The 24,961-nt window shown below is 41.5% G+C and overlaps 1 protein-coding gene across 1 annotated transcript in view; it reads left to right on the forward strand.

The window, feature by feature from the left end:
• Nucleotides 1-24,961, forward strand: part of ATP9B (ATPase phospholipid transporting 9B (putative)) — a 266,980-nt gene that overhangs the window by 56,026 nt on the left and 185,993 nt on the right. Inside the window, 2 exon segments of the mRNA XM_035723907.1 lie at nt 4,199-4,307; nt 20,409-20,467. Of these exon segments, the coding sequence (XP_035579800.1) occupies nt 4,199-4,307; nt 20,409-20,467 (168 nt within the window).

A 24,961-nucleotide genomic window follows, 5' to 3' on the forward strand; every position in this document is an offset into this window, starting at 1 on the left:
CACTCTTTCTTCTGAGTGTCTCTGCATGTTGGAGGTGTGGATGGAGTATGGAAAGGAGAAACCAAATCATACTTGGACTTATACCTCCTGCTGTCCAGAGACAAACATGCTTAACATAAGCTGCACATTTAGTGTGACCTTTGCAAAGGTACGTGTGCTGCTTGTGTCTCAGTTTCCCTGTCTTAAGTAGAGCTAAGGGTTTCTGTGGCATTTAAAAGGTAGCTTATTTAAAATACATAGAAAAGTTTCTGGTGTGGTTAAACTGATATTATATCAATAGAATTATATAATTATGTAATTTAATATTTAATACATGATATATCAGTAGAATTTTTTCTCTTTTTATAAAAATACCTCTTGTTTTGGCACTTACTCCACATGGCCCCTGGGCCATCCGGAGAAGTAGGAAGAAGGAATTCTACTTTGTGGTACAAGATTTAGTCCCGGCCCATGAACCGGCTGTGTGACACATTCCTGTCAGGCATTGTGACTGACAGACTGATGCGACAAATACTGTGGTTTTGCTGTGAAATACCGTCACCCTCTTGGGTTTGCTTTTGGCTCTTCTAGGTGGCATTACTGTAGCTTCCATCTTTGACCTGCTTGGTGCTGAGGTCACGGGAAGGTCCAGGTACTCCTGTGGGGCCACTTGTCCACATCTTCCATAGGCCACCGGTCTGTTCTGATCCAGTTACGACCCAGTAGATCTAAACCCTAAAGGTGGAGGCCCATGTGTGGTAGACTCCAGTTGTTAAGAAGGAAATGGTGGCATGGCATCGGCTGTGCCTTTCCCGTCACCTGCTTTATGTTGCAAGGCTGGCTCTTGGGGCTTTTCTCAGGGTAGATATGCCGGCGACTGACATGGTAGTATGGGCGTGACACCTCTTGGTTGTTGCTGGTCCTGCACATCTGTCCTGTATTCAGGTCAACCCTAGATTTGAGGTGTGGCCCAGAGTGGCTTGCAGGTCCTAGCAGTCTTTGCCTGTGACCAGGGCTCTGTCTCCTTGAAGAGTGCTTACCTCCAGTTTCAGAAGTTGGGACCTGCCCCTATTTGGTGATCTTCTCTAATATTACTGCTTTAGAAATGAGAGCTTATTTTCACTTCCTGAGTTCTTGGAAGCACTAGGAGCTATTATGTTTTGTGGTTTATAATTACTTGATGAATGGAGAAGTAACTTTTGCTGTCTTTAAGCCATAGGTGTCCAGGGTGGAAGTCAGACTGACCTGGAGAGTCTAGGTGACATATGTATGTGTGGGCCTGTTCCTTGGAGAGGGGAGGTGAAAGTACACGTCCCAGGCAGAGGGCTCGAGCAGATCTGTAGTGCAGAAAACCTTCCCGGTGATGGTGCCACGTTTGCCTGATTCAGAGCCACTCCTCTGACAATACTGTCTTCAGTCTCTAAGGAACATAGGCTTGACAGCCATTGTCCCCTCTCTCTCTCAAGGCAAGGGGGTCACAAGTAGAATTGTAAGAAATTACGTATACACTGTGAACATGGTCTGCAACAGTAAATACTCTCCTGCATGAGAACAGCTGCATAGAACTGTATTTCCTGCTTCGGTGGATGCGTTATGTTTCATGTTACTAAAACTCAGTTGAGACTTAGAGTTTTTGTTTTTAAAGTGGTATTGTCTTCCCACCTGAGACTAACCACATCTTTGAATTCAGGAAATACAGTATTTCAACATATGAGTGTACCATGAATTTCCTATTTATAGACATTCAGGTTATTTCCAGTTTTTTATATTGGATGCTGCTGGGATCCTTGTTTTTTTGTTTTGTTTTGTTTTTTAGGATAAATTTCCAGAAGTGAAACTGTTTGGTTAAAGTGTGTGCAAATCTTAAGGCTTTTGATAACACTAAGTTTGTTAAGAGAATATTTTGGTGTCTCCTGCTTTGGATTTTCATAGTTTTTTCTCTGTCTTTACCTGTACTAAAACACATCTAGATAGAAAGGGAAGAAAGAGGCCTGGGCTCTTTTCACAGTGGCGTGATCTTGTACACTGGGAAGTCTGAGGTGTCCACACACAGAGAAATGTTAGAACTAAGAAATGAGGTAGGAAGGTTGTCGGGTACAACATAGATACACAAAACCACTTGTATTTCTGTATACCAGCAGTGATCACCTGAAAATGAAATTACAATAACAGTTCCGTTGTTGTGGCATCAGAAAGAAAACAATAGGAATAGATTTAGCTAAAATACAGGGTTGCCTGCTGGAAACTAATAAAACATTTTTTAAAAAAAAATCAAAGATCTAAATAAATAAAAGTCATCCCATGTTCAGGAATTGAAAGACAGTATTGTTACAGTGGCAGCACTCTCCAAATTGATCTGCAGATTCAGCACAGTCTGTCAAAAATCCCACTTGGCTTTTTGGCAGAAACTCACGAGCTGACTCTAAAATTCATATGGAAATGCAGGAGACCCAGAGTAGCCAGTGCAACCCAGAAAAGAAGATCAGCATTGGAGGACTCCTGCCTCCCCATTTCACAGCTCATTTCAAAGCCACAGTAATCAAGAAGGTGTGGGACTGGCAGAAGGAAATGAATAGACCAACGAACACAACGTAGAGTCCAGGAATAAACCTTTACATTCATGACAGATTGGTTTTCGGCAAGGATGCTCACGCCGTCCGGTGGGTTGTTCAGTGCACTCCACGAATGGTGCTGGGGCACCTGGACAGCTGGATGCGAAAGAAGGAAGTTGGGCCCCTCCCTCAGGTCATCCCCAGAAAACCCCTCGTAATGAATCATAGACCTCAGCGGAAGAGCTAAAACCGTAAGACTCCTGGTGGAAAACACAGAGGCAAATTTTTGTGATCTTGGACGGTAAAAGCCCAAGTGACTAAAGAAAAACTTAAATTGTATTTATCCAAATTAAAAACTTCTGGACATCAGAGGATACCATCAGGAAAATAAAATGATAACCTAGAGTGGGGGAAAATATTTGTACTCTCACATATGCTAATCACATGTCTAACGAGGTATTTGTTTCCAGAATAATACAAAGAGCTCTTACAGCTTCACAGTGAAAGGACAAATGACACCGTTAACAAGTGGGTGTAGGATCTGAACACACATTTATCCCAAGAAGATACGAATGGCCAATAAGCTCCCGTTAAGGGTTATAACCACTTTGGGAGGGAAGCTTGGCTGTTCATCAAAATGCTAAACAGGCCACATCACCCAGAAGAGGCGAATTCATAGAGACAGAAAGTTGGACTCGTGGTTGCCAGGGGTTGGGGGCTGGAGGAGATGAGGGTGACCACTGTCCAGTGTGGGATTTCTCTCTCTTTGGGGTGATGAGAATAGTCTACAGTCAGATGGCGGTGATGGTACAACTCTGAGCGTAGCAGGGAGGATCAACTTTGAGTAAACACAAGGGCTCACCTCATGTGGCCTGTTGGTGACACAGACACAGCCCTGGAGTGACAGACTGTTGTCCTTTGAGGGCAGTTGTCCAGCGTTGGGTCATTCACAGAGTAGCCTGGGGAATGCGCGTCCGTGTAACATGCAGCCTTCTGAAGAGTCTGTGGTCATAGAGAGGTAGACTTGAAGAGTGTTCACACTCGGAAAACACAAGTGTAGCCTCTGAGCTGTCAGCCACATGTCGGGGGCATAACAGATTTCACAAGAGATCACAAGCACATCAGAGTTTATTTCTGTAGCCTCAAGTTGACCTGTTGAGGTTTTGCTCACAAAGCGGACAAGCCTGCACAGGAGGAGGCTGTCGTGTTGGGATTGCGCCGCGTTCCTTCCTGCTTTCTTCCACCAACAGAATTCAAGCGCAGAAAGCATAAGATTTTATGTCAGCCTTTGGTAATTTGATATTTAAAGGCACGAGCGTTCTAAATAGAATTCCTGGGTTGTTTTTTTGTTTTTTTGTTTTTTCAGATTGTTGATTTCTTTTTTCTTTGGGTTACTAAGTATTTTCTGATGTTTAGCTTGTACATGTTATGATATGAATTTAAAAAAATTATTTGGGAATAGGGAGAATTGTAAATCTTTTAGTATGTATTATATTCCTCTTGTAGTGTTTCATTATTACTTTTTTGTCTTTTTTCTTTGTTTTCGTTTATGTTTTAGAAGTAATATAAATGGGGGGGGAAGTAAAACTGCTTGGTAAAAGAATATTCCCTTAACTTTTTTGTTAAAGCTAGTTTTCTCAAATACCATATTTTATTTTGTTTTATAGGGATTTGTTTTGGCTGTTACTATCATGAGGGAAGCAATTGATGAATTCCGGCGTTTTCAGCGAGACAAGGAAGTGAATTCACAGCTATACAGCAAGCTTACAGTAAGAGGTTAGCAAGACCCTTTTGATCTAGCTTATCATTTGCTAACTGTAATCATCATTTTAGAGTTAACATAAGTGAAAGAAAACGTGTCTTAATTCTGTTAGAAAATAGTATTTTTCGATTACATATGGTATCTAATTTTTTTTAATAATCTCATGACTATAATTTCAAGAGAACACATGTGAAACCCAACTGGTGTATGCACATTTTCTGTGAATATCACCTTACCTAAAATATCTGTTTGTGTTAAACACAGTTGTAAGGGTCGGACAGACATCTGGTACCATGGCCTTAAGTGAAGGGACTTGGAGCACCTACAATAAATGTCATGATCCAAAATGATAACTTCTCTGTGCCCATTTCTCCTTCACTTCATTCAGGGCTTTAACCCTTCCCTAATTTTATGTTGTTAAGGAGCTTGTTTATTTGGTCTCTCAGTCCCAGTGGAGAAGAAGCGATGTGTAGAGGAGTGTGGGAGAAGCCATTATAGGCGGGCATTATGCCTGTCGGAAAGTGACACCATGACAGTCATTACCTCAGCGAGGGACAGTGAAGGAGGGCACTGAAGAGCTAGACAAGTATGCATAAGAACTTGGAAGCCTGTTTATAAAATGAGGTTTAAAATGGAGTTTGTATCTTCTGTTTACATGTGGACATTTGTACACTGAATTTATTTATTTGAAATAATTCTCCAAAAAATATTTCTGTAGCTTATTGGGATATATTTCATATAACATAAAGTTTATCCATTTAAAGTATACAGTTCAATGGTTTTTGGTATGTTCACAGAGTTATGAAACTATTAGCACCATCTAATTTTGGAACCTTTTTTTTTTTTTTAAAGATTTTATTTATTCGACAGAGAGCACAAGTAGGCAGAGTGGCAGGCAGAGGGAGAGGGAGAAGCAGGCTGTCTGCTGAGCAGGGAGCTGGACGTGGGGCTTGATCCCAGGACCCCAGGATCATGACCTGAGCTGAAGGCAGCCGCCCAACCCACTGAGCCACCCAGGAGCCCCTAATTTTGGAACATTTTTAACATTCTAGAAAGAAACTGAATATATTAGCCATCATCCCATTCTTGCCCCTTTGGACCCTCTTCCAGGCCCAGGCAGCCCCCGGTCTGCTTTCTGTCTCCGTGGATTTGCCTCTTAGGACAGGTCACAGAAGTGGAATCGTGCAGTATGTGGGCTTTTGTCACAGGCTTCTTTCACTTGGCATTCTGTGTTCAAGGTTCGTCGGTGTTGTGGCACCTGTCAGGCTTTATTTCTGTTTGTTGCCAAATAATATTCCACTCTGTGGTATTCTGCGTTGTGTTCACCGATTCATCTGTAGACGGACGTTTGGTTTGTTTCCACTCTAGGCTGTTGTAAATAATGCTGCTGCGAATGTCCATATGTGAGTGTTTTTGTGTGAACATTGTTTTATTTCTTTTGTAAATATACCTAGAAGTGAAATTGCTGGATTATATGGTAACTGTGTTTTTGATAAAGTGCCAAGCTGTTTTCCTAATTGGCTGCCCCATTTTGCATTCTCACCGGCAGTGTGTGAAGGTTCCGGTTTCTCCACATCCTCACGGGCACTGTTCCTGTCTGTCTTCTTTATTGTGGCCGTCCTGTCGGGTGTGAAGTGGTATCTCACCGTGGCTTGATTTGTCTTTCCCCGACGACTAGTGCTATTGAGCATCTTTCCATCTGCTTATTAGCTGATTGTATGTCTTTGGAGGGATGTTTATTCAGATTTTTTGCTTACTGTTTTTTTTTTTTTCTCATTGTGTGTACCTCTTTTAAGATACCACCTTTTTTTTTTTTAAATTTTATTTTACTGTGTTATGTTAGTCACCATCCATTACATCATTGGTTTTTGATGTAGGTTCCACGATGCACTGTTTGCGTACAACACCCAGTGCTCCATGCAGAACGTGCCCTCGTTAATACCCATCCCCGGGCTTACCCGTCCCCGGGCTTACTGTTTTAACTGGATTAATTGTTTTTTAATTATTGACTTGTAAGCATTCTTTATACAATCTGGATTTAAGTCTCTTGTCAATATATGGTTTGGAAATAGTTTGTCTCGTTCTGTGGCGTGTGTTTTCTTCTCGGTATCCTCTGACGCACAGAGTTTTCATGTTATGATGTCCAACTCATCTGTGTTTTCTTCTGTTGCTTTTGCCTTTGGCATTGGAGCTAAGAAACAGTTTACCAACCTGAGGTCACAAGGATTTACTTCTATATTTTCTTCCAGGGATTTTATAGTTTTAGCTCTGACATTCAGATGTGTGAGCCACTTTCATTTCATATTTTGTGTATGGTGTGTGATATGGGTTCACATTCCTTTGCATGTGAGTATCCAGTTGTCCCAGTACCATTTATTGAAAAGACTATTCTTTTGAGGTTAAGTTGAATGATTAACTATTAAGAAGCTTTGGTGCTTAAAGCTGTGGCATGATAGAGGTTAGGTGTGTTGTAGAAAAGAGGTATGCTTGCGTTTTGGAAAAGAGAGTCCCCAGAATGGCCAGGCAAATTAGGTGTAACCTTGGTATGTCTTTTTTAGACTATAATACAGATCCTGGCTTATTTTTTAAATTGTTTTTAACTGTGGTATTTGGACTGTGTAGAGATTTGTTTCTGTGTATTAATTGTATCACTCAGAACTAAATGGTATGGTGGCATCTGAGAAACTGGCAGAGGAGGCAGTCCTGCATGCCCTTCCTTTCTTCCACAGAAGCACGGAAAAGCCAAGCTCCTGCCATGAGGAATGCAGCCCACATTCTGGACTGGGGACTCTGGACCCTGCTCTGAAGGGAGTAGAGCAGAACTTACTTGCAGAGAATTGTGTCTGTCTGTCCAACCTGTCAGGGACACATGAAGGACGGACTCAGGATGTCTTTCTTTCATCTAACGTGGATGTCACTCAGGACAGAGGAGCCAAAAGCCGGTGGGCATTTCTCAAGCCCATGTCAGGCTGAGGAGATGCAGCAGTAGCTTGGGGCCAGCATTGACAGTCGACACACAGAAGAGAGGGTCACGTGCCAAGCCGAGGAAGCTGGAGAGGGGACTTCTTGGGAAAATTGGGGCATGTAAAAGTGCCTGTTTCCTGGGGAGTTTTGAAAGTCACATCCAAGGCCAGCCCTAGATCACACTCAGAAAAGACCCCGAGAAAGCGTTTTGCCTCTGGCCAGTCTCTAGGCTCAGTGCAAGCAGAGGTGAAAGCTCAGGCTGAGTTCTAGGCAGCCTGGCTCTGTGTTGGAGTCCCCAGCACAGAGGCAGTCCGCGACGATCGGGAGAGGTTGGTCGCCCTTTCTCCCTCCCTTACTTCGTTCCTCCCCCCTCGCAACGCTTTCCTTCTTCCCTCCCACCGTCCTTCCCTTTCTTAGTCTCGCCCCCTCCCCATGCAAGGAAATCCTTTCCAAAACACTGGCTGAAAGACTTCTCTCCATACATGACAAAGAATACACACTTTACAAAAGGAGTCTACAAAAGTCACTCTACATGCATGGCTGCAGCATATACCGAACAACAAAACAAACCCAGAAGAGGGGCACGTGCCTGATTTCCTGAGTTACCAGATTATAATAGTCAAAGTGTACAGGTTTCCACAAAAAAATTACAGAACATGCACAGAAACCATGTGGCCTAGTCACAGAGGAAATGAACAGAAACCGTCCCTGCAGAAGCCCAGATTCTGGACTTAGGAGACAAAGTCTGGATCAGCTGCCTTAAGTCTGTCCAAGGAGCTAAAGGAAACAACTGAAAAACACTGACAGGATTAGGAAAAATGATGGGTTTTTTTGTTTTGTTTTGTTTTTTTGAGATTATATTTCTTTCTTTGACAGAGAGAGACACAGCGAGAGAGGGCACATAAGCAGGGGGAGGGTCAGAGGGAGAGGGAGCAGCAGGCTTCCCGCTGAGCAGGGAGCCCGAGGTGTGGGGTTCGATCCCAGGACCCCTGGGATCATGACCTGAAACGAAGGCAGACACACTTATCGACTGAGCCACCCAGGCACCCCGAAAAATGATGTATTAACATACAGAATACCAATAAAGGTATAGAAATTATAAAAGAAGCAAAAAGCAAAAGTTCTGGTGCTGAAAAGTACAATAAATTAAAGGAAAAACTCACTGGAGAGTTTCAGTAGCAGAGTTGAGCTGGCAGAAGAAGGAATCAGTGACCTTGAACCTAGGTCATTTCAATAACTAGATAATTTCAAGTGGAATCACCCATTCTCAGAAGCAGAAGGAAGAGTGAAGGAAAATAAGCAGGTCCTAAGGGACTTGTGGGTGGTGCCAAGCGTACTACATGTGCACACACTGGGCATCTTGGAAGGGAGGAAGGGTGGAGAGAATGTTGTAGGGAATAGTAGCCATTAACTTCCCAAATTTGATGAAAGACATGACTCTCCATACTCGGGAAAATCAGTGAATCCCTAGAAAGATAAATGCAAGGAAATCCGCACTGAGACACATGACAATCAAACTGTTGAAACCCGAGGACCAAGAGGATATTCTGAAAGCAGCAAGAGAGAAACACACAAGGAAGGGCTCTTGAGTGAGAAACGCTGGAGGTCAGAAGGACGTGGGGTGACATTATTAAGATGGGAAAAGAAAAAAATGGTCCACCAAGCATGGGATGTCCGTAAACCTCTCATTCACAAATGAAGGCGGATTGAGACATTTCCAGATGCCTTTAGAATCGAAAACAGGGACTCAGGCAGATAGGCATCCACCCATGTTCATGCAGCACTATTTATAATTGCCCACATGTCCACCGGTGGGTGAATGGACAAATGATGGTGTTTTTTCACATTGGAATATTATCCAACCATAAAAATTAATGAATACTCATAAACCCGGATGACCCTTGAAAACATTACACTCTGTGAGAGAAATCGGACACAAAGGGTCACGGACTCTATGTCATTGACACGAAGTATCAGAACAGGTAGATGAATGGAGCTAGAAAGCAGGTTGTGGTCGCCACGGCCCTGGGAAGTGGCGGCAGCGGCGGGCGGGGGGCAGCTGCTTAGTGGGCATGACACGTCCTCTGTGGTGAGGAAAATGTTTTTGAGCTTGATAGAGTGGGTTGCACAACATCGTGAATGGACTCAGTGCTGTATTCACTTTAAAATGGCTGATTTTGTTATGTCATTGTCACCTAAAAGTAAAAAATGTTGAAGAAGGCATACTAATCATATCTTTTACACTTCTGTGACACTCCAACTCAGAATATTTTAAAAATAATTGTCAGTGGGTTTATTTCAAAGACAAATGCAAATTTACCTTTTTCAACAAGATAGATCATCATTGGTGATCTTTGGAAGGACATTTTTACGTGTAGATGATGATGATACTGCTTTTTTTTTTTGACTTCCTCGTGCGTGTCAGTAACTTGCTCATTTGCATAACTGCCATTCAAGGTAGGTTGGCTTATCTCCACGTTACAGGTGAGGGACCTGAAGCTCAGGCCATGTGATTTGCCCTGAGCCACTGCAGTTTTGGTAGAGTTCATATTTGAACCCAGAACATTCTGATGTCAAACCCAGTGTTCTTTCGACTGTAGTGCTTTGCTCTGTGGCTGGTTATTCTGATGCAAATGACTGATAGGTAAAATCTGGGATGTAAAAAAAATGCATGTATATGCTCATTGACTTTAGTTTGAAATTTGTTTTCTTGTCAAGAATACGTTCATCTCCTTAATTTCTAGTATTTCGTAGTGATCTGTTCTTTGAATGGCATTGATGGCTACTTCCTTAATGTGACTTAACTGTGGTTTGTTATATTTACAGTATTTGATCTTTTTGTATTTGGAGTTCTTAAGCACATTCTTGTAGAAATACTCTGGGAAAAGTGTTCTCTGCTATATGTTTTCTGTGGAAAAGGAAAGCCACGTCCACTTTTAAGTATGCTCCTATCTTTGGGGTGCTTTGTTAGAAGCAGAGAGTATTTTAACTGGTATGCAATGTCAGTCAACACTGAGATTCTTTATTTATTTTTTTAAGTTTATTTATTTATTGTTTTAGTCATCTTTGCACCCAGTGTGGGGCTCAGACTCACGACCGTGAGATCAGGGGTGTCATGTGCTTCCTGTGGAGCCAGCCGGGTGCCCTGACACGGACGCTGTTTAGTTAGCTGCATGTGTCGTTACTTGAGAAGCTGCTTCTCTTGCCGTGTGGGAATTCTCTGTGTCTGCTGCTGCCCCTGTCACTGCTTTCTCCCTGTTTGTGACGACTTTATTCTTCATGTTTAGCCCAATGGACAGCATCTGAGTCAGAGCCTAGCAGGAGAATGTGAAATTGTTGGCAGCTCTTACAAAAATCCCTGACGAGGACTTTGAATTGTGGGGCCATTCTGTACTTGGATTCTTTTTACCTCTTGCTCAGGAGAGGTGTCTGAACTGCACACTTGGCTGCAGTCATTCCACTGGCTGGCTCTCGGTTCGGTTCCCGATAGTCCCTAAGGACCCAGTGTGTGTGAGACACTGCGATGACCTCACAGGATTCAAACATGAGTAAGTCCTGGACGACGCTTTTTAAAGAGTTCATGCACTATCCTAGCAGGGACGATAAATTCAGAGTTTTGTTTTTGTCTTAATCAGCCACCAGATCTCAGCAGGACAACATCGTGTCACCCACTGTTGGTGGATATTCCAAATTTACACCTAAAGCTAATGTGGGACTTTAGATTCAGAAATGGATCTGGAATTCTGTGATTGCAGAATGATGCAGGTGACTGCAGGTGATGACTGCAGTCAGTCTTAGCTGTTTCTTGTCATGGTTACGGCATTTTGTTATTTAACATGCTTTCTAATATTCAGACATAGGAGAGAGAGGGAAGTCTGTTGTCTTTGAACATTGTGTGCATTGTGTGTGTGTGCACGTGTGTGTATGCGAGGAAGAACATTTACATATTTACATGCTTCTGGTGTTCCACTTTCCTTGCCAAAAAGGAACTTTATCCACAGAAAGTGGCCATGTCCTTTATTCCTGTCTGTTTTAGCATCTTTGATCCTTACTGTCAACACTGTTGCTACATACTTGTTAAAATTCTTAGTAGCTTTTTTTTTACATAAAATATCATGAATTATCTTAATGAAATTCTGTCATCTTTTAATGAAATTGTGTGTCGTAGTTATTCTTGAAAAATCAAGGGATCTTAAAATCCCTCTTTACTGCCTTTTACACATTGTGGGCGATGTGCACTTTCACAGGGAAATCCTAATATGTAACTGGTTTCATGAGTTACTGCATGTTCCACTTGGTAAGAAGGGTTTCCTTTTGTGACAGTCATGTCTTCAGATAGTTGGGTTTTTTAAAAAATAGTATTCTCAAATGTTAGCAGAATTTTCCCATCAGAAATTGCTTGAGAGCTCATAAACTCAGAAGTAATCAGAGTGGATTGTCGCCATGCAGTCCGCAGAGAGGCGTCAGTGACTTTCCTTCTCTTATTCGAGTGGTTTCATCTCTCAGTGGTCCACTTTTGTGACAGTGCAGATGAAGAACAGTGGGTACTTGGAAGTCCTTTCTGTGTGTTTTCTGTATGTAGTCAGAGCAGTCCTTTGATAAATGTGCTCACCTTCTCACGTGTTTACATCATGCGGTCTTCTTTCCTGTCTGTGGTCTGAGCAGTGTTTAGAAAGCATCCATAGAAGAATGTACAGTATACATTACTACATTTGTACCATAGAATAGTAGTTTTTTTTTTTTTTAAGATTTATTTATTTATTTATTTGAGAGAGAGAATGAGATAGAGAGAACATGAGAGGGGGGAGGGTCAGAGGGAGAAGCAGACTCCCTGCTGAGCAGGGAGCCCGATGCAGGACTCGATCCCGGGACTCCAGGATCATGACCTGAGCTGAAGGCAGTCGCTTAACCAACTGAGCCACTCAGACGCCCAATGGTTCTTGATCCTAGTATGTGTCAGGCACACACACACAGTTGAGATTTGTTATCTCATCGGTTCAGTTCTCTGTGGCTGTACCAAGGTGGACATAGATACCCGGAACTAGATATGTACTCATTACCCTCACCAGTCTTTCTTCCTCACGTCACCCTAAGAGGATCTGTATGAGCTTAACTTCCTGATATTCATACACCATGTTTTGTGTTGTTTTGTTTTTTAAGATTTTTTATTTATTTGACAGAGAGAGCACAAGCAGAGGGAGAGAGAGGGAGAAGCAGGCTCCCTGCTGAGCAAGGAGCCCGATGTGGGACTCGATCCCAGAACCCTGGGATCATGACCCGGGCCGAAGGCAGCCGCTTAACCGACTGAGCCAACCCAGGCATCCCCCTTTACACCGTGTTTTTTATTGCATTGTTTGGAGATTAGGGGCCACGAGAAAGTAATGGAAAAAACTGGCTAACACAAAGTACCTTCTCACAGGTGAGAAGTAATTGTTGTTTTGTGTGTAGGTACCTATATGTGCTAGCATCTGGGACCTCTCTCTGCTACCTGGTGGCACTCTGGTGGTCACCGTTAATTATCGGCTTCTCAGCTGTGTTCATACCGCTATTTTCTCCCGAGTTACGTAGGGCGGCTGGCATATGTAGGGACTCGGGAAATGGGATGACACACGAGGAATTTCCAGATCAAATAGGAAAAGTGTGAGGCCTGATCTTGTCAGCCAGCTGCCCAGTGAGGGTTCCCTTTTCCTGACGTCCTTGCCCGCTTTACTTTCTTTAACTTGCCAACTTCCGTGGTGAAAAATGCTCTCCTTGTGTTTTGCCTGCTGCTTACCTTTTAACATTTCATTGTTCATTTTGATCTTTGATAAAAGTTTATTCATCTTTTTTCATACATCTTTACCTTTTCATAATTTCTCTAAGAAATTTATCTGGTGACAAATATTTTTGTCTTGTTTGACTCATTTTTGTCTCTTTTTCTTTTAAATGTAGATAAATTTATACTTTTTATGTATGTAGATCTGATCTTTTCCTCTGTGGTTTTTACTTCAATCTTAGAAGGTCCATTCAGCCCCGATGTAAATGAGTGTTTTAATCTCCCTACAGTGTTTCTGTGTGTTCATTTTCCGTAGCCACTTGTAATTTTACGTATCAGGTGTGCATTGTATGGAGAAAGGGATCTGTCTTCTTTTTTCTCCCCAAATGGTTAGTTAGTTCCTTTAAAACCAGTTATTAACGTTACTAAAGCTCTTTTCTCAGACCTTGGAGAAATGGATCAGATTTGTTTGGGCCCTTTTCTTCGCTTTCTTGTCTGCTGCACGGACTCATCCAGATTTCCGTGCCAGTTCCATTCCAGTTTTAAATAATGTTCCTTTTTAGCATGTTCTAGTGTCTTGGAAAATCTTTCCCTCGCTCCCTCCTCCCCTCCCTTCCTCCATCAGTTATTTTACTTTTTCATTTTTTTCTTGTTTTCCCTGAGAAACACGAAACACTCTAAATATAAGATTATTGGGAGTTTTTCCTTCTGCTTGTGAGTTAGACCAGTGGCGTCGAAACCTCATAAATAGGCTCATGGTGGCTTGCCGTCTTCATCCGTGATTTCTTCATTCTTCTACCAAGGATCGATGTCAGCCTCCACGCTTGGGAGTATTTGAGCAGTAAGAAACTGCCGTGGGATTATTGAAAATCTAAGGAAATGAGAGACTAGGGACAATTTTGGACCATCTTTAGTTCATATACCTCTCAGTAGTAATGTCACCATGCTGATTCATGTAGGGCCTTGGAGTTTTTGTACCTTTGTAGGCCCAGGAGAGAGGAAGGCTTTTTCATAAAGCTTCTGGTTTTCGTGTTTGAGAGTCTTAGAACTTGTTAATTATGGACTGTTCATATTAACAATATTTTGTATTTTAACATTTGGTAGATGTATAACAATTCTTTCTAAGCACAGAAAACAAAGATTAGACATTTCTCTTATGCAAACACCAGCAGGCTTCACCAAGACTTTGAAATGTCCTGTCAGTAGTAAGACCATAAAAATTTTCATTTGTACCTGTTAGTTGAGAAAATATTTAGTATTGAGATACTAATTTTTCAAACCCTTGTACCTTTCTACAAAATCTTCAGTTAACGCAGTGAATTGCAATTGATACTTAATTTCATTATTTAGTTCTGCATATTGCTTCAGGCAAAAGATGTGTGCCGTGGTGGGCTATAAAGTATTCTGTATGGATACGCTCTTCTGGCAGCTTCTGAACTCTGTTGGTAATTACATGGATGGTATAGACTGTTTTAGCTAGGGACATCATTTTAGAGGGGAAGTGGTTGCCTCATATAATTGATCCAGTAAAGAACATTATGTGCTTTAAATGTTTCTTACCACGATAGAATATTTTATTATTTCCATATTCTTTCTAAAGCTATCTCATTTTTTTTACTGATGGAACAAGAAAAAGATTTGATTGTGTTTAACTTGAGCATCTTAATTTTTTTGTTACTGCTAAAGAATGCTTTTTAAAACTACTCTAATTATTGCTAGTGAATGTTTAAGAGTAAAAGTTGGTTACTTCCAGCAAGATGCTTTATAACCCTCACCCCAAAACAGCAGTATTTCCTTTTTTTTTTTTTTTTTTAATGTCCTAGGCTGTAATTACTACCATTCAGACATCACTGTATTTGATCTCGCTCTGCTTTCTGTCAGCTCTCTGGAGTGTAGGTTTCCTGTGGGCAGGGCCTTGCCCATTTTGTTCCCACTTTTGTCCCCAGCCTGTGTTGGGGGAGGGATACCACATGCCTCCCTGCCCCTGCCCGCCTTCAGCTGAAGGCAGAATGGGCCACCCAGCCGGAGCAGAGTCCTGGCCTGTGTGCTCCCAGACGGGTTTCACGGGGCCCGTCTTTGTTTCCATCGCTTACCGGGGCCAGCCTCAGACTGTAAAGCGCCCTTCATTGTCACGAGACTTTGTCCATCTCTATTCGTACCCTTGCCTTTTCCGCTGTGTTTCTAGCCCTCAGGTTCCTTCCCTGCCTCTGGCTCCCACTGCAGACCTCTCCGATGTACCTGGTGCACCTTCTGGACGTCATTGAGTGCGCTCTTCCTCTGCAGCCCTGTCACGTGCTGGTGGTTTTTCAAGCAGGGCCTAGGGCTGCTTCACCTGGCGCCAGGCACTCCTCCTGTCTCTCCCTCTTCCTCCCTCCTACACCCGATCCAGTGGCTTTCAGCTGCCGATTCCTTGGTCTTAATGCCTTCACGCTGCTTCCAGCCCCTGTCATGTTCTAGCTGATGAAGTCTGATTTGGCAGTTTTTTCCTTTAGGATCGTGCTTTTGCTTGGCCTAACTAAAGTTCAGAAAGATTTTCTGCTATATTTCTCCTATGTTTCTTCTTCTAGAAGTTCTTTGGTTTTAGGGTTTGCCTTAGGTATATCCATTTTGAGTAAAGTTTTGTACCAGTACCTGGTGTTTGTGTAAGTACTTTTTTCACATGTGGATATCCAAATGCTTCTAGCACCATGTTTTGGAAGAGTGATGTTTCTCACATGGCATTGCCTTACACTTTTGTCAAAAAATCAGTTGTCTTTTGGGGCGCCTGGGTGGCTCAGTTGGTTAAGCGTGGCTCAGTCGGTTAAGCGCCTGCTTTCGGCTCAGGTCATGATCCCAGAGTCCTGGGATCGAGTCCCGCATCTGGCTCCCTGCTCAGCCTGCTTCTACCTCTCCCTCTGCTGCTTCCCCTGCTTGTGCTCTCTCTCTTTCTCTCTCAAATAAATACATAAAATCTTTAAAAAAAAATCACTTGTCTTTTATCTGTGGGTTTATTTCTGGACTCTCTTCTCCATTTATCTGTTTGTCTCTCTTTATGCTAATACCATTCTTTTTTGATTACCGTTGCTGTATAATAATTCTTGAAATCAGGTACTGTTTTCCCTTCAACTTTGTTTCTCATTTTCAGAGTCTCGTCTAGGTCCTGTGTATTTCAATATGACTTTTAGAATCAGCTTGTCGATTTCTGTAGAAAATGCCTGCTGGCATTTTGACTGATATTGCATTGAATCTATAGATAAATTTGAGGGAGAATCAACATCTTATTCATACTACGTCTTCTGACCCATGAATGAGATAGATCTTTCCCTTTATTTAAGTTTTAAAATTTCTCTCAGCAATATTTCTTTTCAGAGTCTAGGTCTCTCTTAAAATCTAGTTTACTTATGTATGTAAATAAACGTATTAATTCCATTTCCCAGCTACCTACTTTGCTTCATAATCCATGTTAAATTCGGCTTCGACCTCCTCAGCCACTTAAAGTGTTGAGAGAGTTGGTGGGGGGTGCCGGTCCCACCCAAACAACAAAGACAAGCCACACGACCTGCTAATGTAGTGTGCAGTTGTCTGCCTGGGAACTACATGTGTCATCCCCTGGTGACCTTCTAGAGTGCCATTTATATGTCATCAGTTCCTTTTTTAAAAAGTTGCTTAATTATCTTCCACTCTTATTGCCTGTGTGTGTGTTGTTGGGAAAGAAGTAATGATATAATTTCATCCTTATTTGGTAATCTGTGTCTGGTTCAGTGTGGCTTTATAGAGCTACTTTGCCATTGGTCCGTTACGACATTTGGCTCATTTAACTGATTAAGAATAGATTGGTCATAAACTTCTCTTGTTTTGAAGTGGGGTAAGTTTGATGCATTTGCAAAAAACAAACTAAATGTCATAAAAGTATATTTCAGTTATGCTTGGAACCTGTCACAGGATCTGGGTTTAGTAGACACTGTGATGTTAGTCTGTTCATAGCAGGTAAGCACATTGTCAGAGGTGTGCGTGCATACTGGGTGCTCATGTGGGTCCCTGAAGGCTTTGGGAGGCTCTGTTTGCTGTGGAATTAAGGAGGGCTGTGAAGGGAGGGCTTCCAGTCAAAAGAAACAGCAAGTATAGAGAACTTGGGCCCCAGAGAGTTGTAGCATACAGTGCTAAAAGCAAATGTAGACCCTTTTAAAGCCAGAAAATTAATTTGAGATTGGTTGTGAAGAACATGTGTATAATGATGTAAATCTGAATTATCTTCTAAGTAATTGTCAAATAATGGAGATTTTTTTTGGTGGAGATAAACATAATCCTTAGTTTTGCCACCCACTTCATCTGGAATTCATATTGAATTAGGGAGTTGATAGTAATGGAGACCATTTAGGGGAATATTCTCTTTATTCAGGTAAAAAATGAATAGTACTGACATTGGTGGGCAGGGTCTATGTTTAAGAAGCTTTGGAGTAAGGATAAGTAGTCCTTTGAGTTACTTCTTGATCTTTCAAAGAAGCCTGTGAAACTTAGTTCATGCAACAAGCCAGTCGAATGCTTTTCTTCTGTGAGAAACATGTAAGCTGCTGCACTTTGGAAGCATGGTGGCTGGGAACATTGATTGCTAGGAGGAGAGCTTAATGGAAGGATTTCATTGCAGTAGTTTAGAGAGGGGGAAGGATGGCTGTTAACCTTATTTGGTAACATTCACTGTTAACCATTTCACCAGAAAAGGCCCCAGCTTGTACTCCAGGTAAATTGAAAACAGTGTTTTTAAAAACAACTGTCCTTAGGTATAAGTGCTGGCCTATACATCATTACTGTATTTAGAACTTGCTTCTCTCAAGTGTAACTCTGAAATTATTAAATTTTATTTTATTTCATTAAGATTTTATTTATTTGTTTGACAGGGAGAGACACAGTGAGAGAGGGAACACAAGCAGGGGGAGTGGGAGAGGGAGAAGCAGGCTTCCCGCTGGGCAGGGAGCCCGATGCGGGGCTCGATCCCGGGACCCCGGGACCATGACCTGAGCCGAAGGCAGATGCTTAACGACTGGGCCACCCAGGCGCCCCTGAAATTATTAAATTTTAAATGCCCATTTCAAAAACACTTTGCGTTGTTGATGGTTCTATTGGGTTGTGAGAGCAGGTGGCAGTTCTGTCTTTTCTTTGTGCTATGACATGTAAAATTTAGGGATTTTCTTTTTTTTCTTCTGTTATCAGTCCCCCAACTCTGATAATAGTATGTCACTAGGGTCAGCTGTCAGCTCAGTTCACAAAGGGTGGCCGGAAATCAAACCGTTCTTGTGGGCATGAGCTGTTCCCATTGGGCAGCGAGGGTCATGGTGCTGGGCTGTCACTCCAGGGGGTCAGGTGCCTGGGGAGCAAGTAATATTCCTCCATCTTTTCTGTCTAATGTCCTAACTGCTCTTGAAGAAAGAGAAGAGAAGTCAGTGAGTTCATGGGACCAAGGCTGTAAAGGAAGTACAAGGGAGTCCCCTGCACAGAGATTAATTAAAATTGTTAGAGAGCCAAGAGCCATTAAGCAATTTGACCAATTCTTCAAAATTCAGAAGTGTGTACTTTGAGGAGGTATGTGAGGCAGATTGCCATACTGGTTTGACATGATAGCCTTCTTCTGTTTTGTTCATATTGTCATATTCTTAACGTGAGAACTTTTTCCACTGTATTTTACTTTCACTTGTCTTCCGTAAACATATAATTGTAAGTAAGTTCCATAGAAACGAATAAAAATCACTATATAATGCCCCCAAACTAAAGGCTATTAAATATAAATTGTGTTTGTTATGTGACCGAGTGAGTAATATCTCTCTTTCTCAGAAATGTAAGATCTTGATTAAGGAGTCAGAAAAGGATATATTTTTCTGTTTCAAAATGTGTATCAATTGTTTACACATTTATTTTATCTTATGATTACAGCTCTTTCTCTACCTCTCCTTTTTGAATGGGTCCATTATAAAGAATATAGAAAAGCAGAAGGGAAGGAAAAGTGGATTGGATAGTAGGAGAGAAAATAAAATTAAGTGATAAGACAGGCATTCTGTTGACTAATACTCAGCATGAGATCAGTGAGTAACTTTGCTGCCTGGTGCTTAGCTCTAGAAAACATAATCGTGGGAGCACAGACATGAAGCTTGAAGGGACCAAATGAAAAAATAATTAAAATAGACATTCTTTTGTAAGTATACTTTCTGGCTATTAATATACGTATACTTATCACTTATGAAGATATCTTAAGATTTGTTTCACATGTAATTTTAAAGAACATTTCTATTTTATAATATGAATAAAAAAATAGCTCCCCCCCACTAGTTCTAGTCCTTATGTGTTTATTGTATATTTGAGGAACATGAAAAAATATAATAGTTACAAAACTTTTTTTTGATGTCCTCAAAACATCTTTAGGAACAGGTGTGACACTGATGAAACTCAGCTGCTTCAAGAAGTATTTAGGAAATAAGTTTGTAATAAGTTGAATGTGGTCTAAAAGTGGTATGGCTGGTAATGTTAGTTTTTGATAATGTGATATGAACTTACCTCTTGTTCTGTGAGCTTTCAGAATAAATTGAATGTAAAGACATAGGTCTTTTCCCATGTTAAAAGAGCCACTAAAAGGTAAAAACAGATCCACAAGGCTGTTGCCAGTTCTAAAAGGGAGATTGACGGAGGGAGGGAGGGAGGGTCCAGAGTCCCAGGGAGAGAGAGAACCTGAGTAAGTTTTGTTACTTATGTAGGATGGCATCTCGAGTTATGTATATAACATTTCATCTACTCTGTATGATCTTAACATTATATAGTGCTGTCTGTTAAATTTTATAGATGATTATGGTACTAGATATTATATAGATAATCTAAGAATTTACACACTGCATGATGTAGAAGAATCACTTCTCGATAAGGCTTTCAGCCTTATCGGTATCAGTTACCAGTACGGAACCATCTGTAAAGCTACCAGTGCACGGTGATTTTATGTATCATTTTCTTTACTTTTGTTCTGTCAGTTCCGTGTCCATCAGTGCCATTCACAATATTAATATGAGGATCTTATATCTTCATTTTATTCACTCATTAAATCATCTTTAGTGCTGCTTCTCGTCGTCATTGCTGGACCCAGACCTGAAATAATGGCAGATTTGGGAAGAACCTTCCGGCTGGAGCCATGTCCCACACCCCATGTCTTTTATTGGGGGGCAGTTAACTGTTTGTACTTTGGAGCTGACTAAGAGAAGTTAATTTTTAGTGACTGTGTCTGTGTGAAATAAATTTATTTTGAAAGTATAAGTACAGATAAATTCCTAGTGTTTCCCCCCCTCCCCAAAAGTTATTTCTGAAGTATTATTTGTCAATTGAAACTTTAACTCTGGTGTGCTGTTGTTTCCTTGAGTTGATTATACTTCTTTTTTTTTTTAAGGTAAAGTGCAAGTTAAGAGTTCAGACATACAAGTTGGAGACCTCATCATAGTGGAAAAGGTTGATGCATTTTTAATATATTTTAGACCTGTCTATGCCAGTGATTAACGTTTAGCCTGATTGCAGTAACTTTGAATCTGAAGAGAAATGGTCTGAGACACTGATTCTAACTCGTGACTCCTTGTGTAAGATACGATGGACATAAAGGAAACCCAGACTCTCCGGAGCCGGCTTCAGTGCACTCAGTGTGTGCGGGTGAAAGTGTATTTTGTCTAAAAGAAGACATGTGTGAACTGCTTAATATTGCATTGTTAGGATTATTTCATTTGACCAAAGAATTACATTAGTTAGAACCTATTTAGAATATGTTTCATTTTCTAAAACCTCCTTTTATAGACAGATATATTACACATGGGAATCGGATATTATTCTTGGGATTGAGAAACTTCAAGAAGGAAAGGTCAGTGGAAGTAAGAGAATCTTAGAAAGAAAAGGCTTATTAGGCCATTGTAGGAAAAGGCCATTAAGAAACCCCTCAGTGTCAGACTGGGAAGTTTTCAGGTCCCCTGCTGGGTGACTGGGTGGGCCACCTGCTGTGGATGCAGTACTTCTGCATGTCCTGACTTCTCTGAGGAACGGTGCATGAATGCACAGCCTCTGGTTTTTCTTTTTCTTTCTTTCTTTTTTTTTCTTTCTGTTTTTAAGGCTCTAGAACAGCTTTTAAAAAACATTCTTGTTTTGAGAAGTTGTATTAGGGCCTCTTCCAAGAATAGTTGGAGCCCATGCTGCCATCTGGTGCCATGTACCCAGCCTGAGCCACATCGTGGAGATGTTTGGTACAAGAAGGTCTTTTTCCTCAAGACTAAAGTGGGCTTTATCTTGCTACAGTAATCTGTATACAGAGAATGTTTTTGGGTATGTTTGATTTTACAAAATGGGACTAAATTGAACAAACTGATTTTGTAGCTCATTTCTATAGCATTCAGTTGTCTGGACACTGTACGTTACTAGCTTTTGATCCATGCTTAGATTTTCAGGTGGTGTCTGTGTTCTGCTGTTATTATAAAGTGCTGTGTGAGCACCCTTCTACGTCCATCTCTGCCTGTTTCTGTAGGATAAATGCTGACATGAGAGATGATTGAGCCATATGTGAGTCAAACACCAGTGTTTATTACCTCACAGTTTCTGTGGTCAGGAATTGGGGTATAGATTGTTGTGGGTCCTTCTCAGGGCTGTAGTCAGCCAAGTGGCCGTCACCTCCAGCTCACTCAAGCCTTGTTGGCAGGTTCAGCGCCTCAGTTCCATGAGATTTTGGCTGGAGGCCTCCCTCATTCCTGTCCACAGTGGGGGGGTGGGGGGGCGCCCTCCACAGGGCAGCTCACAGTGGCCTGCCTGGAGAAGGTGGGAGTGCCAGCAGTGTGGACTCGGGGCTGGGACCTGCTGTCAGCACTGACTTCCATCACCTCTTGTTTCCCTTGTAAGAGACGGTATAGTGTTGATGGTGGGGTTTGAAGAGCAGATAGTCTCTCGTTGTGGATCAGGGAATGCTGTTTGGCCTTCTCATTTCCTTTGCTCTCCTGTTTATGCGCATTCTCCTTCCCTTTGCAGCCTAGGTTGGTGGAGTGGTGCACCCTTTGGTGCTCCCAGTTTTACTGAGTCACACGTGAGCCCATCTTGGCCACGTTGTAAGAGCTCATCTCTTCAGTCCTATAGATGGATGTGAAAGATAGACATCTAGATCTGTGTCTGGGCCTTCCCCTTGAGCTTCTCTCTGGCCTCCCAGGTGTGCTGTCCACCTGTGAGAGATGGATGAGTGACGTGGGCCTTTGTAGACGTCCAGGGAAACGTTTTACTTGAATGTGGTGGTAGCTGTATGTCTGTCTTTCTGTTTGTCATTTCAGTGCTCCCTGGGCAGCACGGTGTGGGTAGTCCTCCCGCACTAGATCCATATTGTATACGAGCATGTGTACGGTCCCTACCTGACCCTGATGTTTACAGATTTGGTAGCAGCAGGACTTCTAAAATATTTTCACTAACCTTTAGGAAATGTTGTTGTACACTAAAAAATAGGGGTGGCCTCTGTACCTGACTTAGTTTTTTTATATTTCCAGTTTTACACTCATATTGAAAAATTTGAGATATAATTTCTAGTAATTACTATGAAATGATAAATTTTTAGTGGATTTATATTTGTTAAACCAATTTTGTGATTTTTGTAGTGATAAAAGTTACTGGTTGACTTAACCATCATAAAGAAATAGTAACAATATGGTTGCAAATGGCTTTGTCCTTTTATTTTTTATTTAAGGATCCTAGCAGTACTTATCACTAACCAGAAAAGTAATTTCTCTGTTATTTGACCATACTGCTACTCAGGAATTAATGCTTGGATATTTCCATGGTGGATTTTATGTTTGAGGGTAGCCCTTCTAATTCTGTATCTGAATGTGAAATTAAACTTAGTGTATTGATAGTCATTGTGTGGGTGTTTGAAGTGTGTTCACCAAACCTGGACCAGTGTTGCGGGTATAGGGAGTGTTGTACAGCTCACAGGAGAGCAGCAGCCTGGACAATGGGAGAGAGTAGAATGTGGGCTTTCATGTTAGATGAGTCCGGGTATAAACTCCTCATTTTCCAGCCTCAAACTCTCCGTAGGAGAAGCAGCTCATTGACATGCACTTAGAAAGTGGTAGGCTAGAACTCTGCAGAGTCAAGGTTAGATCATGCTTGCAGGGCGAAGAAGGAAAACCCGAAGATTGTTTCCTGGCTTAAGAAGGAACCCTCCTGAGAAGTACCTAAAATTGTAGACGAATCTGTCGACTTAAATATTACTACTTGAGGAATGTGTCAAGGAGGGTAACTGTTTGGACCAGGAGACTTAGAAGTTGAAGGTTGTCCAGGTCCTAACATCGGCTCTGAAGTCCAGGTGTTTGAGAAGGATCCAGAGGGACACAAGCAGAGCAGGACTGAAGGTGACACTTGAGGGGTCCTCCTTCGTTACTCAGCCTAAACATCTTTTTTAACAGCTAAATTTGAAAGACAGTTTCTTTATCCTGTTTTTTTGAGGGAATGCAATTTAATAAATATTTTAAACAATTTAATAAGTATTAGCATGTATATTTTAATACCCAGAACAAACACTACAAAAAATATGCATAGAGATACAGTCTGAGATACTAAGATGGACTCCTGAAAAGGGTTCAGGTAACACACAAGAAAGCAGGAAATTTGAAACCGAAGAATGAATACCAGAGGAAACCAATAGAAAACAAATAATAAAATGCAGACTTACACTCTAATGTGTCAGTAATTACTTTTATTATGAACAGTCTGAATATACCAATCCTGAGATAGAGTGGATAAAGAAGTGAGACCCAGCTGTGTGCCATTCACGAGGAATTTAAATCCAATGACACAGGTAGGATGAAAGAAAGTAACAGGATGGGAAAGATAAACCACAAAAAATTGATCAGAAGTAGGAGGGCCTATATTAATATCCAGTGAAATAGAGCTCAGAGTAAAGAAAATGACTGGAGATAAAGAAGGACATCACATAATGATATCAGGGTTACCCATCAGGAAGACAAAATAATCCTAAATTTGCACTCACCACATAACGGAATCACAAAAGTCATGAATCAAAAACTGTTGGAGCTGAACAAAAGAAATAGACAAATCCACAGTTATGAGTGAGAACTTCAGCGCCACTCTCTGAGCATTGGATAGAAGTGCTGGGCAGGAAATCAGCAGTGACATAGAAGATCCTCACTGAATCCGCCAGCCAGATCTAACTGACGTATACAGATCACTCTACCAAACAGGAGGAGAGCACATACTTATTTCAGGTGTCCATAGAACATGTACCAAGATAAAGCATTTCCATGAAACCTCAAAAAATTGGAAAAGAATTTGAAATCATACAGCGGTTGTTTCATCACAGTAGAATCAAAGTAGAAACTAGAAACAGCGCAACAGGAGAACTCTAAAATATGTGAAAAGTAAACAGTGCGCTCTAGTTATGAGATAAGTATCTAGGAAACAAAATATATATTGCTGCATGAAAATGAAAATACAACAAAGTACACGGAATGCATGTACAGCAGTGCTGAGAGGGAATTTCATAGCAGTCAGTGCCGACTTAAGATCTCAAATTAATAATCCAAGTTCCTCGCTCAGGAAACTAGAAGAAGAAGAGCAGAATTAAACCAATGCATGCAGAAGAAAGGAAATAAATATCAGAGCAGATCAGTGAAACAGAGAATAGGAAGACAAGATAGTAAATCAGTGAAAGCAAAAGTATTCACCAATCTCAGGGATGACAGAGGGGACATTACTGCTGGTCCCGAGCCATTGAAAGGGTCATTGCGGAATACGCCACCGACAGCTGTACCCCAGCTTAGATGAGATGGACCGATTCTTCCCAAACCACAGACTATCCAAACTCGGTCAGAATTAAACAGATCGTATGAATGGTTCTACAAACAGTAAGGAAGTGGAGTTAGCAATTTAAAATCTCCAGGAAGGAAATATCTAGGTCCAGATGTTTTCGATGAA

Source organism: Zalophus californianus, chromosome 14 (assembly GCF_009762305.2).
Source record: "Zalophus californianus isolate mZalCal1 chromosome 14, mZalCal1.pri.v2, whole genome shotgun sequence".
In the NCBI taxonomy this organism is placed as follows: Eukaryota; Metazoa; Chordata; class Mammalia; order Carnivora; family Otariidae; genus Zalophus; species Zalophus californianus.